The 17,631-nt window shown below is 44.8% G+C and overlaps 1 protein-coding gene across 1 annotated transcript in view; it reads left to right on the top strand.

Moving 5' to 3' along the window:
* Positions 1-10,782, top strand: part of LOC148537745 (mast cell protease 1A-like) — a 72,847-nt gene extending 62,065 nt beyond the window's left edge. The window contains exon 8 of the mRNA XM_088460396.1: positions 10,630-10,782. Within this exon, the coding sequence (XP_088316522.1) occupies positions 10,630-10,782 (153 nt within the window). The remainder of the gene's footprint in view (positions 1-10,629) is intronic.
* The last annotated feature ends 6,849 nt before the right edge of the window (positions 10,783-17,631 follow it).

A 17,631-nucleotide genomic window follows, 5' to 3' on the forward strand; every position in this document is an offset into this window, starting at 1 on the left:
CCTTGTATCGTGCCATCTGATAGGCCAGCCACATTTGGAGGTGATGTGTTTGTAGGAGGTGGAGGAGGCACATCTGGTGGCAGCAGAAGCACACTTTCCTCACCCATATGTGTCCTCAACTTCAATTTCTGAAGCAAATCCCAAATCAAAATCGGACAAAAAATTGTGCATGTCAAGCATGCAGTCCTCTACACTGGCCTCCTGAGAATCCATGACTGCAAATTCCAAAAAGCAAGGCGTTGCTATTTATAGCCATATGCGTACGCTGCTGCTTCTGTGCGCCACTCCCACGCAGTGCACTACGCTATGCACAATCGACCAACATACCATATAAAACCACCCCTCCAAATTCAACTCACTTTGATAAGGGGCTGCAGAGTTTTGTTTGTGTATTACAAGCCACACGGGCATATCCTAGCTGTGGGATTAGGTGAGTCACATGCTATATGATAGGTGTTGTGTGGATGTAGATGTAGTAAATCAACACTAACCTGTGTCCTTCCGCCATTTTTGAATGGCCAACCAATCAGACTGCACCATAGTTAATATAAAGTTTGCACACTGTAATATTTGTCATTGCCATCATGAGATCCTCCAGCTTTTGCAGGCGTGAGCTTCGCGTCCTGACGGAGGTAATTGACCGTCGCCTGGGGCCCGTTGGCCCGCATGTGTCTAACTGCATTAAAATGCGGGCATACATGGAGGTGAGAAGAAGACTGCGCAGAATGGGCTTCCGCAGGATGATGGTCCAACTGGAAAGGAGGTGGTCTGATCTCTGTAGGAAGACCCCGGGCCTCTTGGATCAACTGCGTGCGGGCAACGGCCAAAGTAAGTGATGAGTTTTATATGCATTGCATGGTGTATGCTTTTTGTTGTGTCTGCCTTTGTGTGTATGTTAAATTGTTTTTATTTCAATGGCCTGTTTGTTTATTTCATATTAAGGTCTGCGGCAATTTTTTTTTTTTTTTAAATGGCTGCAATGAATTTGAAAGGCCAAAAAAACTGTTGTGATGTTCAAAGTAGCTTAACTGTTGTAGACATTATATGTGTGTGTGTGTGTGTGTGTGTGTGTGTGTGTGTGTGTGTGTGTGTGTGTGTGTGTGTGTGTGTGTGTGTGTTTGTTAGGCTTCATGGTTTATGCAAGATTTGTTTTTATTTAGAAGATGGCTCACAATGTTATTGTAAGGATACAGTTTCCACAGTGTGTCTGCATTAATGAGACAAGGGTGACACAGGTGTATGTATGTAATCCTCAGCCTTAAAATGATTTAAAAAAAACTTGACCTTGCTCATGCTTTGGCTCTGCTAAACCTGGGAGATATGGATATGATGTAAAAATCAAGTGAAATTCAGCACACCCTGAGTCAGGTTTTACATGGGGTTAAACAAACCCAAAAACAATGATAGACACATATATTTCAACAAGAATCAGAAATGTATACTGATTAATGTATACTTTGTTATTATTATTTTTTTTAATTTAAACTATCTCATAGGATTACGTTGACAAATAGAAAGAACGCGACATGATCAATCACCACCCACCCCTGAAGGCGCCTCCCTCCAACCATCCTCCCCACCCACCCCTGTAGATGCCTCCCCCCAACCATCCTCCCCACCCACCTCTGAAGCTGCCTCCCCCCAACCATCCACTACAACCACCTCTGAATCTGCATCCACCTAACCATCCTCCCCACCCACCCCTGAAGCTGTCTGCCCCACCACTCCTCCCCAAACACTCCTGAAGCTGCCTCCCCCCACCACTCCTCCCCAACCACCCTTGAAGCTGCCTCCCCCCACCTCTCCTCCCCAACCACCCCTGAAGCTGCCTCCCCACAACACTCCTCGAGGAGCTCTAATTGGGCTGCTTCATCCCAAGAAGTGCCGGGCCCAGGAGATGAAGGTACATATGTCTTAGATGCCATAATGCAATCTTTATCAAATTTAGGAACCTGAAAATGATGCAATGTGAAAGCAGCATTAACCACAGTACCCAATGTGCTACACTGTGCAGTATTAGCCAGCGAAGGGATACATACAAAATATTCATGGCTATGGTGGGTGGGTGATGTTTTAAACTGTTTGGATTTACGAACAAATACTTCTTAAATTATTTTATTTTTACTTTTATATTTTAGTTGAACAAGAGGAGCCACTGCGCCAGTTGCTGAGGAGGGAGCAAACGCTCATAGGCACATCTGTGCGTGAAATGGAGTCCAGTACCCGTATTCAAAATGCACTTTAAAAATTTTAATAACTTTTAAAAATAAAAAAATGTGTTCTGTTTTTATTAGAGAGGTGCGCCGACCCCTTGTTTTGTTTTTGCTTTTGGATCTGGATCTCCACTGGTTTTGGATATGAATCTGGTTTTCGATTTTTTTAATCTGTGTTTTGTTTTCATGTTTTGGTTTTGGTTTTGGATCTGGATTTTTTGCAAAAAAATCATAAAAACAGCTAAAACCAGATAATTTGGGCCTGTTTTCGTTCCTACAGTATTATTAACCTTAATAACAATAATTTTCAGGCATTTCAAGACATTTTTAACCACCTCACAGCTCACAATATTGATTTCACTATTTTTCACCAATATAGGCCAAAGGCTGCAGCGAGCTGGCTGGCTAAAGTAAGCAACAGAGCAGCAGCACAAACGCACGGCAGTTTAAAATAATATCAGACATCTATGAAACATTGCCACACAGCAGTGGCAGACAGGATGGCAGTTTAATAAACTAATAATGTCTGTCGGCAATGCCCCAAATTGTCGCAAATGTAAAGGAAAGAGGTGCAAGATGGAATTGTCCCTCTCACCCACTCTTATGTGGGATATTAAAAAGGACATGCACAGTTTAACAAACCAAGCACTTTAGCCACTAGGACTGACACTTTCATGGCTGAACTCCTTGGTTTGTTTGGGCCCCACAAAACATTTTTTGGAAGGACTACCTTCAATTATTAAGGAGGAGGTTGATGATGAGGGTGTTGGTGGTGGAGATTGCATGTTATGGTCAAAACTGCTGGTAGCTGATACTGGACTGCTTGTTAATAATTTACAAAATATAATTTTGTTAAACAAATTGCATGAACTCGCTGCAAATGACGTAACAGGGAGGAGGTGCCTAGATGGCTAACCTCCCTTCCTCTGCTAACTTTGGCTTTACAAATGGAACAGATGCCTTCACAACTGTTGTAAGAATTTAGATTAAAATAATTCCACACCCAAGACGTTGTTTTTCTGGCTTTCATTTTATCATTAGCAAGAACTGCTGCCACTGGTGGCTGATTTACACAAACCACATCCTTATCATCAACATCCACATTAGCATCAGATAGGACACAAATTTCCCCCTCATCCTCCTTTTGCACTTCCTCCACACTATCAGCCTCATTTTGTATTATTTCATCATCTAATACTAGCACAGCCATCATGGCATCAGTGATCCGCTGTGAAACTGGGTGACAGCTGTTATACTTACTTCCTCTATCAATTGTTTTTTTAAATTACTTCCGATCACGATTGAGGATGTAGATGATAATGCAGGTGTTGGTGTTGGAGATCGAAGGCGCTTGGATCTCACAGAGAGGGAGCAGGTAGGTGACACTGGACTTGTTACATTTTTAGTTTTGGAACTTGGCGATGTACACTTTGATATTTGATGAATGTGCTCCAAGTGACGTAACAAGGAGGAGGTTCCTAGGTGGTTTAGGTCCCTCCCTCTACTCACTCTTGCATGGCAATGGGCACATATGGCTTGACAACTGTTGTCCGGATTGGGATGGAAATAATTCCACACGTGAGAAGTAGATTTTTTTGTCTTTTGTCCCGGCATGACAACAATGGGCTTTGGCTTTTTCAAACCATGGGCAACAGCTGTTGCCTTACTTACACAAAGGACATCCTCGGCATCAACATCCTCATCACCAACACCAACATCATCAACATCCTCATCATCCTTAGCGCCTTCATCGACCAAAATATCCTCCTCCATGTGCAATTCCACAGAAGCATCCTCAATGACTACGTGTGCAAGATGCTGACTGCCCTTCCCCACATATACAGAGGGCACACAAATGTTGGAAGAACTTGGAGGATCCTCCAGTACACTAGTATTTAGGTTGGGCTCACACATGGCAACTGCGGACACACTTGCACTCTCCTCGGGGACTTGTGATTTCGATTTCTCAGGGCACACAGTTGGTTTTTCAGGAGCTTTTTTAATTGGACCACCACCACTACTACTGCAAGCAGTAGGGCTATCAGAATCAGCAGTCTTCTTCATAAAGTAAGAAGGCCAAGCCCTTATCCTTTCCTTGCCACTTCGTGTAGTGAATGGCATATTGCCAATTTTTTGTTTATCTAAAGTCAAATATCCTTTCAATTTTTTTTCTTAATTTCAGTAAAATCTGCTTTACTATTACTACCATATCGATGGTGTGACTTAAGCCCTGGGAAATTGGCATTCCTAGAGGTCGAGGAAGTTGACGGCCTTGCACTGCTGCCGTCAGCTACAACATGTGGTTCTTGGCCTTGCTCTCCTGTCATGTGACAGCCCTCCATATTTTTTCTGCAGTCTAGAAGCATTGTCACAATCACCAATAGTGTAGCCAAGGTGCGGTTACAAAATTCACACACGTGCAGTCATGCGCACACACAAAAATATTAGAAAAACAACAAATTATGATTTATATGTTTTGTCAGCTCCAGAAGAACTTGGCCCCAGAGTAACAACTGATCATGACTGGAGTCTGGCAGCACAAGGTTGCAACTTGCGTTGCTGGCTGGATCTTGTCCACTAGTGGGGTTAAGCAGAAAACCCACCCACACAAACAAGAAAAAAATATGACACTTTAATTGTATTTTTTTTTAAGAACGATTGGAGTCTGTCAGCACAAGGTTGCAACTTGCATTACTTTCTGGATTTTGTCCACTACTGCGGATAAGCTGAAAAACCAGCCACACAAACAAGAAAAAAATATGACACTGTAATCGTTTTTTTATTTATTGAACATGACTGTAGTCGCTGGATCTTGTGCACTACTGTGGTTCAGCCTAACAGCCACGTGCACACAGAATAGAAAAATATATAAGACAGTGACACATCTGTAGTACTTTAATAGTAAAAGTCTGGATATGCAATTGACATTCCAAGTGGCAGACTGTCCATTACATAAACACACACCTGCTGAAAAGGAAAATGGAGAGTATACATTTCTAAATCAATTTTATATATATATATATATATATATATATTGTGCCCTTATATTAAGGCTGAATCTAAAAAAAAACAGAATTCTCCCATAGAGAACTCCCGAAGGGAGGGGGGGGGCATTGTGATTAAGGGGCTACACCTCAAAAGCTATTGGCAGGGGCACCGAGAGGGGGGGGAGTGGGTACAGATTAACCGGGCTTCCTGAGGGGACCGGCGGGGGCCCGGGTCCGGTGCCACCCCCCCTCGCTCACAGCAGCCCAGCACACAACGTGTGCTGAGCTGCAGTTGGAGACTGCTCGTGGCTGCTGAGCAGCAGCCACAGCAGTCTCCTATGTCTGTGCGGGGGAGCGATCACACTGATCGCGCCCCCCCGGCTTTGCGCCGGGCTGAGGGGGCTCAGAGCGCCCCCCCTCCCCGGCGCGCAGCAAATCTTTTTTATTTATTTATTTTTCGGCAAGGGGGCGTGGCCACGCCTCCCGAGATTAGGCCACACCCCCTATTACCGGGGCCCGCCTTGGCTCTTGGCGGCCCTGGCTATTGGAGGTACTGAGCTGGGCGGGTAGAACTGAACTTGGTGCTGCATGCCATATTTCTGGGCAAAAACATAACAAATTTGGATTTGGGAGTAATCTAAAGCTCCAAGGGCCTGATTCAGACCCACTCACGAGCGGCTGTCCGCTCGCAAGTGGGTCGATGTTATGGACTGAGCATGCGCACGACGGAGGGAGCTCCGTCGTGCGCATGCGCCAGACGCGACGAGCGAAGGAAAGTCCTTCGCTCGTTGTGTCCGATCAAAGGGGGCGTGCTGTCAATGTTGATTGACAGCACGCCCCCTTTGGTGGGCGTGCCGGGGGCGTGCCTCCCTGACGGGGGCGTTCCCACGGGAACGCCTCCCGTCAGAAGCCGGCCCACTGACATCACTAGTGATGTCAGTGGGAGTGATTTTGGCTCTGATAGAGCCAAAATCACTCCGGAGCTTGCGGTTGAAAACCTCAACCGCAGGCTCCGGCTCGCAATTTCGATGGTCGCGATGGTCTCGACCATCGTGGCCATCACAATGCACGCTCGTATAGCCTGTGGGTGGTGACCCACAGCTATACGAGCGTCCAGGAGGACGCTCCATGAAAATGGAGCCCGGCCCTCATTCAGAGCGTGCGCTCTGCTCAGAGCGTACGGCTCTGAATGAGGGCCCAAGTGTCAGTTTTTTCTGACACTCTCAATTAGGACCACTTTTCTGCTGTTCTCTATGGGGGATTTTTGGGAAGATATAACTCAGGGTAGGGGGCAAAATTAGACTTGGGGCTTGTTTTATTAGGTAGCTATTGTTCCAGGGTAGGTGCTTTTGGGGTTCAGGTAAATTAGAAAGTTACAGTTTTTAAACTATTACCTCACAAATGTGCCATTATACAGATAGGAAGCTTGAACTTGTTGTGCAGCCTCAGTTGGTGCCTTCAGCAGGTGTACTCAGTGTGGCTTCACTTGAGTGTACTAAGATGACTGGCCAGTGTGGGCAGGGAAGACAGAGCAGTGCAGATGGGTAAAGATACATTTGTACTGATGAGGAAATACAAACTAGCACAATGGGAGAACACACATCAATAGAGATTGGGGAAGACAGATTGGTGCAGATAGGGGGGAAGACACATTGCCATGGCTGCGGGGAAGGGGGGGGGCAGAGTGGTGCAGATGGAGGAGGAAAGAGTGGCGCAGATGAGGGGAAGACAGAGTGGTGTGACTGGGGGGTGGTGCATATGGAAGGAAACAGAGTGGCACAGTTGCAGGAAGACAGGGCGGCGTGGATGGAGAAAGACTGATTGGTGCGAATGAGGAAATAAAGAACTAGCACAATTAGGAGACCAAACAGCTGTAGGGATTGGGGAAGCTATAGCAACATGGAGGTGAAGATAGTGTACATGCATAGACCAAGTATGATAGTTTTAGAAATTAGAGAGCTGAATGTGTATTTTGAATAAGATGGATGTATGGAGTGAGAAGGATGTTGGAACCCAGTGGGATTGTTGTGGTGAATGAATGGGAATATTGGGGGTCATTCAGACCCGTTCGCGAGCAAAGGACGCTCGCAAACGGGTCGATGTTCCCCCACTGCGCATGCGCACGACAGAGGGAGCTCCGTCGTGCACATGCGCGAGACCCGGACTGCGACAGCCAAGCTGTCGCTCCGGGTCTCGCACCAAAGGGGGCGTGCTGTCGATGTTGATTGACAGCACGCCCCCTTTGGTGGGCGTGCCGGGGGCGTGCCTGCCAGACGGAGGCATTCCCATGGGAACGCCTACCGTCTGGAGCCGGCCCCACTGACATCACTAGTGATGTCAGTGGGAGTGATTTTGGCTCTGATAGAGCAAAAATCACTCCAGGTATTGCGGCAGCGAGACCCTACCGCAGGGTCTCTGTCGCAAGCCCGATGGTCGCGATGGTCAAGACCATCGCGACCATCATCATGGACGCTCGCATATGCTGTGGGTGGTCACCCACAGCTATGCGAGCGTCCAAGAGGATGCTCCATTTTCATGGAGGAGGGCCCTGATTCAGAGCGAGCGCTCTGGTCAGAGCGTTCGGCTCTGAATCAGGCCCATTGTGTGCACTGAGTGGGATGTGTGTGCCACGTAACTGCTCAGACCTCAGTTGCATAGACTGCATGTGTGTATTCCAGTGAGCACACAATTCTGTGAATTTGCAGCTCCTCCATTTTGTGAATGACAGCAATCTCACTCTGTGAGAGTGTTGAATCTGCAGTTAACCACAGGGTGTGATAGCATACCATATCTGTATTGCGCAAGGAACACGTCCACCAAGGCGTCAGCCAAATGATCATAATTTAATTGCTATTTTTAGTTTGAGTGGCATAAATTCAGTAGGTTTTGTGAAATTTCAGATCATGTCTAAGAAGCCTTAATGGGACATGTGAAACCGTAAGGTAATTTTGTCTATGGAATATATATATATATTTATATATACAGTATATGTATATGTATTTTCTTTTTATCATCGTATGTATTTTTTTTTTATCATCATCCCATTAGGTTAAATAAGTCCTTCTATTTGACATTGTGACATAGGGATATATACTGATTTACTATATTTAATGTGATTTATGTTTTTTAGTAAAATATATTTATCTTTATAAAATTGGGCTAAAGTTGTTTATTTTATAGAAACATAAGCGCCTCACATTTCCTTTGTTATTGATATTGAAAGAAAGTGACCTAAAAGTTAGTGTGTGAATGTTATTTTTTCTCTGACCACCACCAAATATACTTTGTGGTTTTTGCATTAATCTGCCTTTCCAAATAAACTAAGCCAGATTCTACATGTAGGTTTTCTGAAGTGAACTTGAAAATGATAATGCATTTTTTTTCACGTTTGACTGAAATGCCTATAATGTGTAGGAATAATATGTTAGCCCAACAAAGCATGTGTTTATTTATTTATGATGAGGGAGATCTGGGCATTAGAACCCCATCATTTCTGGACTTCCTAATGTTTTCTGTAGTATAGTATGTCATTGTCTGGTGATAATCAGACAATAAATACTGAAAAGTCACAATGTTGTGCAATGAGTGTGTTTATGCCAGGATGGGGGGGATGGGGAAGATCATGCACATTTACTGTCCTTTACCATCTGCCAGCTCTACAAGTTGATGTTGTCTGGCAGAGGCTAAACTAGGGTATTTGGAGCCCAGGGCAAGATGAAATATGGAGCCCCCCGAGCTGCCCACACCCCCGTATGTGCGCAGGCTGAAGTAGCAAGAACCGGAAATTGGGAGTGGCCACTTATTACAAGGAGTGTGGCCACTGAAAACTGGGGGCGTGTCAACATGACACTTCACAGTTTCTTGTCACTCAAGGAAAATTCCTTTCCATTCCATATGGACCTTAATGCCCCCAGTAGTAGTGCGCCTTATGCAATGTCACCAGTAGTAGTGTCCCAGTAGTTGCCCTTATACAGTGCCCCCAGTTGTACACCCTTCAACTGTGACCCCAGTAGTGCACCCTTACACAGTGCCCCCAGTGGTGCCCCTTATACAGTGCCCCCAATGGTGGCCTTCCCTATGCAGTGCCCCATTAGTGCCCCTTATACAGTGCCCCCAGTAGTGGTCCCCTCTATACAGTGCCCCTGGGAGTGGTCCCCCTATGCAGTGCCCCAGTAGTGGTCCCCCTTATACAGTGCCCCCAGTAGTGCCCCTTATACAGTGCCCTCAGTAGTGGTCCCCCCTATGCAGTGCCCCCAGTAGTGGTCCCCCCTATGCAGTGCCCCCAGTAGTGGTCCCCCCTATGCAGTGCCCCCAGTAGTGCCCCTTATACAGTGCTCTCAGTAGATGCAGTGCCCCTTATACAGTGCTCCCGGTAGTGCCCCTTATACAGTGCCCTCAGTAGTGGTTCCCCCTATGCAGTGCCCCCCATATAAGCTGCCCCCAGAAGTGCCCCCTATGCAGTGCCTCCTTATACAGTGCCCCCAGTAGTGGTCCCCCCTATGCAGTGCCCTCCAGTAGTGGTCCCCCCTATGTAGTGCCCCCAGTAGTGCCCCTTACATAATACATATACACAGACATACACAAAACACTTACCTGAATCCCCGCTCCTGCACCGTCTGCCATCTGCTCCTCCGTCCTCCCACTCGGCACTATGGGAGAGACATCATGACTCCTCTCCCATTACCCACTTCGGGAGCCGGAAGGTGGAGCTCATGAGTGAGCTTCAGCCTGGCTCCGGCCGTGGGTGCAGCAGCCAATAAGAGTCTGTCTGACTCTCATTGGCTGCTGAAACACACACACCAAACTACCCGGCGCCAATGTGTTTGCACGAGCCCCGGCTGACCCCCCCCCCCCCCCTGGTTGCGCCACTGGTGATCATAAATGACCATAAGATAATAATCGTTTCACATTATTGGAAAGATGGGTATCTCTGTCCAGACACCCCACATGCAGGAGCAGTGGTGCTGCTAACTTTGCCCTGGACAGCACCATAACTCGCATACTCCTAGTTATGACCCTCCATGTATTCAATGAGAAACCCTTCTGAGTTAACAATGTTATCCTATAGCAAAGAGCACCTATCTTCAGCTGCACAAGTGGTGAAAATACAGCTGTCATTATATACTACTGAATGCTACCGTGGAAAAATGGTTGGGACTTGCATGCTTGGCTGTCCAGTTGAAGACAAGTCTTCAATAGGGTTTATCACAAAACCCCAGTAAAATGGGGGTCAGGAGTAGATATAGTAATACTAAGGTGTGTCTATAATGTAAGTCCAAAGTATATGCATAACAAAGTATATGCATAAATATATATGCAGATAGTATTTTATCAGATGGTATATATCCATTCCCAATTAGTGACATTTGGCTCTGTTTTTTCTGTATTTAAAATGTGCTAACCATTCCTCTATTCTTTTTAATTTGCAGGGGGATTCTGGAGGACCCCTTGTGTGTAAGGGTAGAGTGGAAGGTGTGGTATCTTTCTCTGGAAAGATTCGTGGTAATCCCAAGACACCAGACGTGTATATAAGAGTTTCATGCTTCTTACCCTGGATCCGCAGAGTCATTAGAGAAATGTGAATCATTAACATTTTCACATTATGCTTATGCTGTGGTTTTAAACCACAACTGCTATTAAAATAGAAATAAAAGGCCTTATACAAAAAGAACCACCAGCAGCATTCACAAATATGTACATGTTTCAGGAACTTATCAGACTTAAAGATATCCAGATTAAAAAAAAAAATTCTATGCACACCAGACTTTGAGCTAGATTTACTATGTGGTGTTAACCTTGATATTTAAAATGGCAATTATATTCAATGCAAAAACAGTAATATATTTCCTATAATATTATTGTTGTGTTAAAATCGATGAGAATAGTGGTGTTTTGATATACAGTACATCTTCCTGCACGCTACTATATTGCTGTTCTTATAAAAAAATGTGCATAACCTCATGACTGAATGATTTCCTTGTATGAAAACATCATGGTCTCTATTTATGAAGCAGGGAAGAGCCCTGTTTAACTGCAAAACCGGGCTTTTACTGCTTCGTTCTATTCATGAAAATTTCATGACTTCTCCAACGGCATCCCCGCTCTATACCTGGATAGCTTCCCCTTACAATAGTATGGGTAGAGTGATTCATAAAAGAACGGAAAGCTCAACTTTCTGTTTCACACAGAGGTGTATTAAGAGAGGAGCGGGCCCGTGTGCAGTCTCTGTCCTGGGCCCCCTTCTCTCTTTCCGGTGACCAGCAGTGCACAGGGTACAGCGTCGCATCAGTACACTCTAGGCACTAGTCTGTGCCCAGATTCTACTACGCATGCGGAGGTCACCAGGAAAATGGCGCAGTAGCCATTTTCCCGAAAATTTCCCTACTACTCATGGCCATAATGCGGGGAAAATTGTGATTTTTACAGCTCTGATAGTGCCAATGTGGGACTCCAGAGAGGTAAGTATTCAAAATATGGGTGCAGGGTGTGCGGTGTGTGCCCCCCCTGGACTTTGCACCCATTATAGATACACCCCTGGTTCCGCAGCTGTGTTCAGATTCAGCATCTCAGGATGACATAATCTACAGCCATGGCCAAAAGCTTTGAGAATGACACAAGTATTGGTTTTCACAAAGTTTGCGGCTTCAGTGTTTTTAGACCTTTTTGTCAGATGTTACTGAAGTAAAATAACAAGCATTTCAAGTGTAAAAGGCTTTTATTAACAATTACATTAAGTTTATGCAAATAGTCAATATTTGCAGTGTTGACCTTTCTTTTTCAAGACCTCTGCAATTCGCCCTGGCATGCTGTCAATCAACTTCTGGGCCACATACTAACTGACTGCCTATTCTTGCCTAATCAATGCTTGAAGTTTGTCAGAATTTGTGGGTTTTTGTTTGTCCACCCGCCTCTTGAGGATTGGCCACAAGTTCTCAATGTGATTAAGGTCTGTGGAGTTTCCTGGCCATGAACCCAAAATTTCTGTTTTGTTCCCCTTGCCACTTACTGTAATTATCACTTTTGCCTTATGGCAAGGTGCTCCATCATGCTGGAAAAGGCATTGTTCGTCACCAAACTGTTCTTGGATGATTGGGAGTAGTTGCTCTTGGAGAATGTTTTGGTACCATTCTTTATTCATGGCTTTGTTCTTAAGTAAAATTGTGAGTGAGCTTCATTTCACTTCATTGGCTAAGAAGCAACTCCACACATGAATGGTCTCAGGATGCATTACTGTTGGCATGACACAGGACTGATGGTAGTGATCATCTTTCCTTCTCTGGACAAGCGTTTTTCCAGATGCCCCAAACAATCTGAAAGGGGATTCATCTGAGAAAGTATCTTTATTTCAGTCCTCAGCAGTCCAAACCCTGTACTTCTTTTGCAGAATATCAGTCTGTCCCTGATGTTTTTCCTGGAGAGAAGTAGCTTCTCGGCTGCCCTTCTTGACACCAGGCCATCCTCCAAAAGTCTTCACCTCACTGTGCGTGAAGATGCACTCACACCTGCCTGCTGCCATTCCTGAGCAAGCTCTGCACTGGTCGTGCAGCTGAATCAACTTTAGGAGATGGTCCTGGCGCTTGCTGGATGTTATTGGGCGCCCTGAAGCCTTCTTCATAACTATTGAACCTCTCTCCTTGAAGTTCTTGATGATTCGATAAATGGTTGATTTAGGTGCAATCTTACTAGAAGCAATATCCTTGCCTGTGAAGTCCTTTTCGTGCAAAGCAATGATGACTGTACGTGTTTCCTTGCAGGTAACCATGATTAGCAGAGGAAGAACAATGATTTCAAGCTCCACCCTCCTTTTAAAACTTCCAGTCTGTTAGCCTAACTCAATCAGCATGACAGAGTGATCACCAGCCTTTTCCTCATCAACACTCTAACCTGTGTAAATGAGAGAATCACTGACATGATGTCAGCTGGTCCTTTTGTGGCAGGGCTGAAATGCAGCGGAAATGTTGTTTTCGGGATTAAGTTAATTATCATGGCAAAGAGGGACCTTGCAATTAATTGCAATTCATCTGATCACTCTTCATGACATTCTGGAGTATATGCAAATGGCCATCATAAAAACTGAAGCAGCAGACTTTGTGAAAACCAATACTTGTGTCATTCTCAAAACTTTTGGCCATGGCTGTAGATTTAAAACCGAAAAGAGCAGGGAAGTTTAATACTTCCTTGCTCTCTGCCCATCGCCCAGCAATTGCAATGTATGGTAGCACCTCTTATTTATGTTTAAGCTTAGGAGGTGCAGCCTAGCCCCCCTTTTTTTCTCTGTGTATGTGTTTTTAAGGTACATTTGAAGATGTAACCCCTTCTCTTGGGCTAACACTCCTCCCGGGATGGGTACGGGATGCCAAAGTTCGGGATCTGATTCTGGCATCCCCACAGGGTTAGAATACCAACACTTGTCAGTCAGTATTTTAACCCTCCCCTTCTTCCTACCGTAACCCTCCCCCCCTGGTGCCTGAACCTAACCTCCCTGCTACTCACCTTCGGGAGTCTGTCGTTTGGGATGCTGGCACCAGGATTCCGACAAATTTCGGGATTCCGGCTCAGGCATTCTGAGCACCAGAATATTCGCAGTCGGGATATTGACTGCATCCCCTGCTCCCACCTGCCGCAGATGATTTTAGTTGGCATGGGTCCTTTACAATGCAGTACACACATTAAAATGGGGTCTATTAACCTCAACTGGCTAATTTGTTTTAAAAATGGCACCAAAATTTGAAAAAAAATTTATTGGCAAATTATGTAAATAAGAGCTATTTAAATTTGATTCAATATAATTTTTTTTTTTTAAATGTTAAATCAAGTTTAAATAGCTATTAATTACATAATGTGATCATTTAAAAAAATTACCATTTTGGGTAAGTTTTTAAAAAATGACTTTCTACTGTAGTTTTAAAAAAAGCTGGGGATAGATGGAGCGAGGTGTGTTTGTATGTATGCATTGCCGAACAGAAACAGCCTACCGCCCGGCACTTTCCCCCGCCGCCCCCCACTGTGGAACGCTGGCCTCTGAAGTGACCGAAGGCTAAAGAAGCCGCCAATCACTTCAAAGGCAAGCATTCCCAGTGATGCAGTGCACGGGGTGACGTCATGACGTCACCCGCGATGTGAGGAGCCTGCCCCGCGCACTTGCTGGATCTACTTAGATCCAGTCAGAGCGAGGCAACGAGAGTGGGAGCGTGAGCGGCGAGCAAGTAAAGGTAAGTTCTGCCCCGTGGTGCTGCACTCCCCTGTGACACTGCTGCCTGTCTTCTGTGCTGAGCTTGCCTGACTGTGTGTCTTCTCCAGAGGGCTCCCAGCTGCTCTGATCACATTCAGCTGGGCTGGAAGTCTCCCGGTCACTTGCTGGGCTTATTCCTGACAAGCAAGGCTTAGTGGTACCCCTGAGGACTTGGTTTACTGGCCCCTGCTTCTGTCTCCATGCATCTCACTGCCTCTGGGACCTTTAGACACTGCATAAGGGACACAAAGCCTGGGGGCACTACATAGGGGCACTACTTAAGCCTGGGGGCACTGCATAAGGGCAAAGCAAAACTACAGGGGGCAATGCATAAAGGGGAAAACTATAGGGCGCTATGCATGAAGGGGAAAACTACAGAGAGGCACTGCATAATGTGCACTTTTGACTGAGAGCCAGTGGGGGAGCAGGCTGAGACCTGTCGGGCTGGAATAGTAAGGGAGATACCCTTTTCCCGGTGCGTGCATAATTGTGAAGGCCCCCACCCGGCTACTTTTTGATGCCACTCGGCTGGAAAAAGTTTCTGGGGAGAACACTGTATATATATATATATATATATATATATATATATATATATATACACAGTCAGGTCCATAAATATTGGGACATTGACAGAATTTTCATATTTTGGCCTCTATTCACCACCACAGTGACTTTGAAATGAAACAAACAAGATGTGCTTTAACTGCAAACTTTCAGATTTAATTTGAGGGTAATTACATCCAAATCAGGTGAACGGTGTAGAAATTACAACGGTTTCTTTATGTGCCTCCCACTTTTTAAGGGGTCAAAAGTAATGCGACTATCAACTCAAAAGCTATTTCATTGACAGGTGTGAGCTATTCCCTCATTATTTCATTATCAATTAAGCAGGTAAAAGGTCTGGAATTGATTCTAGGTGTGACATTTGCATTTGGAATCAGTTGCTGTCAACTCTCAATATGAGATCCAAAGAGCTGTCACAATCAGTGAAGCAAGCCATCGTTAGGCTGAAAAATCAAAACAAACCCATCAGAGAGATAGCAAAAACATTAGGTGTGGCCAAATCAACTGTTTGGAACATTCTTAAAAAGAAAGAACGCACCGGAGAGCTCAGCAACACCAAAAGACCCGGAAGACCACAGAAAACAACTGTGGTGGTTGACAAAAGAATTATTTCCCTGGTGAAGAAAAACCCCTTCACAACAGTTGGCCAAATCAAGAACACTCTCCAGGAGGTAGATGTATATGTGTCAAAGTCAACAATCAAGAGAAGACTTCACAAGAGTGAATATAGAGGGTTCACCACAAGATGTAAACCATTGGTTAGCCACAAAAACAGGAAGACCAGATTAGAGTTTGCCAAATAACATCTAAAATAGCCACTACAGTTCTGGAACAACATCCTATGGACAGATGAGACAAAGATCAACTTGTACCAGAGTGATGGGAAGAGAAGAGAATGAAAGGAACTGCTCATGTTCCAAAACATACCACCTCATCAGTGAAGCATGGTGGTGGTAGAGTCATGGCGTGGGCATGTATGGCTGCCAATGGAACTGGTTCCCTTGTATTTATTGATGATGTGACTGCTGACAAAAGCAGCAGAATGAATTCTGAAGTGTTTCGGCCAATATTATATGCTCATATTCAGTCAAATACTTCAGAACTCATTGGACAGCGCTTCACAGTGCAGATGGACAATGACCCGAAGCATACTGCATAAGCAACCAAGGAGTTTTTTAAGGCTAAAAACTGGAATGTTATGCAATGGCCAAGTCAATCCCCTGACCTGAATCCGATTGAGCATGCATTTCACTTGATGAAGACAAAACTGAAGGGAAAATGCCCCAAGAACAAGCAGGAACTGAAGACATATGCAGTAGAGGCCTGGCAGAGCATCACCAGGGTTGAAACCCAGTGTCTGGTGGTGTCTATGCGTTCCAGACTTTAGGCTGTAATTGCCTGCAAAGGATTTGCAACAAAGTATTAAAAAGTGAAAGTTAGATTTAGGATTGTTTAGTTTGTCCCATTACTTTTGACCCCTTAAAAAGTGGGAGGCACATAAAGAAACCGTTGTAATTTCTACACCGTTCACCTGATTTGGATGTAATTACCCTCAAATTAAATCTGAAAGTTTGCAGTTAAAGCACATCTTGTTTGTTTCATTTCAAAGTCACTGTGGTGGTGAATAGAGGCCAAAATATGAAAATTCTGTCAATGTCCCAATATTTATATATATATATATATATATATATATATATATATATATATATATATATATATATATATATATATATTAGTGTTGTGCACTGGCCACATTTAGTGTTTTGTGCTTTGGTTTTGGATCTGGTTTGGTTTTGCCAAAACCACCCTTCCGTGTTTTGGGTCCTGCGTTTTGTGTTTTGGATCTGTATTTTTTTTTTAAAAAAGCATAAAAACAGCTAAAATCACAGAATTTGTGGGGTTTTCTGCTCCTATGCTATTATTAACCTCAATAACCTTAATTTCCACTCATTTCCTGTCTGCACACCTCACACCTCACAAAAGTGTTTTTATGTCCAAAAGGTTGCAGCGAGGTAGCTGGATGACTATGCTAAGCGATACGAGTGGGCGGCACAAACACGTGGCCCATCTAGGAGTGACACTGCAGTGGCAGATAGGATGGCAGTTTGAAAAACTAGGCCCCAAACAGTACATAATGCAAAGAAAAAAGAGGTGCAAGATGGAATTGTCCTTGGGCCCTCCCACCCACCCTTATGTTGTATAAGCAAGACATGCACACTTTAACAAACCAATCATTTCAGTGCCAGAGTCTGCCACACGACTGTGGCTGAAATGATTGGTTCATTTGGGCCCCCACAAAACAAGCTGGCAATTAATCTGTCCCTGCACAAACTGGCTCTACGGAGGCAAGATGTCGTCCTCATCCTCCTCATCCACCGATTCTTCACCCTCTTCAGTGTTGTGTACATCCTCATCCTCACAGGAGTATTAATTCGTCCCCACTGGAATCCACCACCACAGGTCCCTCTGTACGTTCTGGAGGCTGGTCTCCCTGGGAGAGTTGATAATTAATTTTTATGAACATCATCTTCTTCACATTTTGTGGAAGCAACCTCCTATGCCTTTTGCTGACAAGGATCCCGGCTGCACTAAACACTCTTTCGGAGTACACACTGGAGGGGGGCAACTCAGGTAA

This window comes from Taudactylus pleione, unplaced genomic scaffold, assembly GCF_031769625.1.
Source record: "Taudactylus pleione unplaced genomic scaffold, aTauple2 ptg000044l, whole genome shotgun sequence".
Classification (NCBI taxonomy): Eukaryota; Metazoa; Chordata; class Amphibia; order Anura; family Myobatrachidae; genus Taudactylus; species Taudactylus pleione.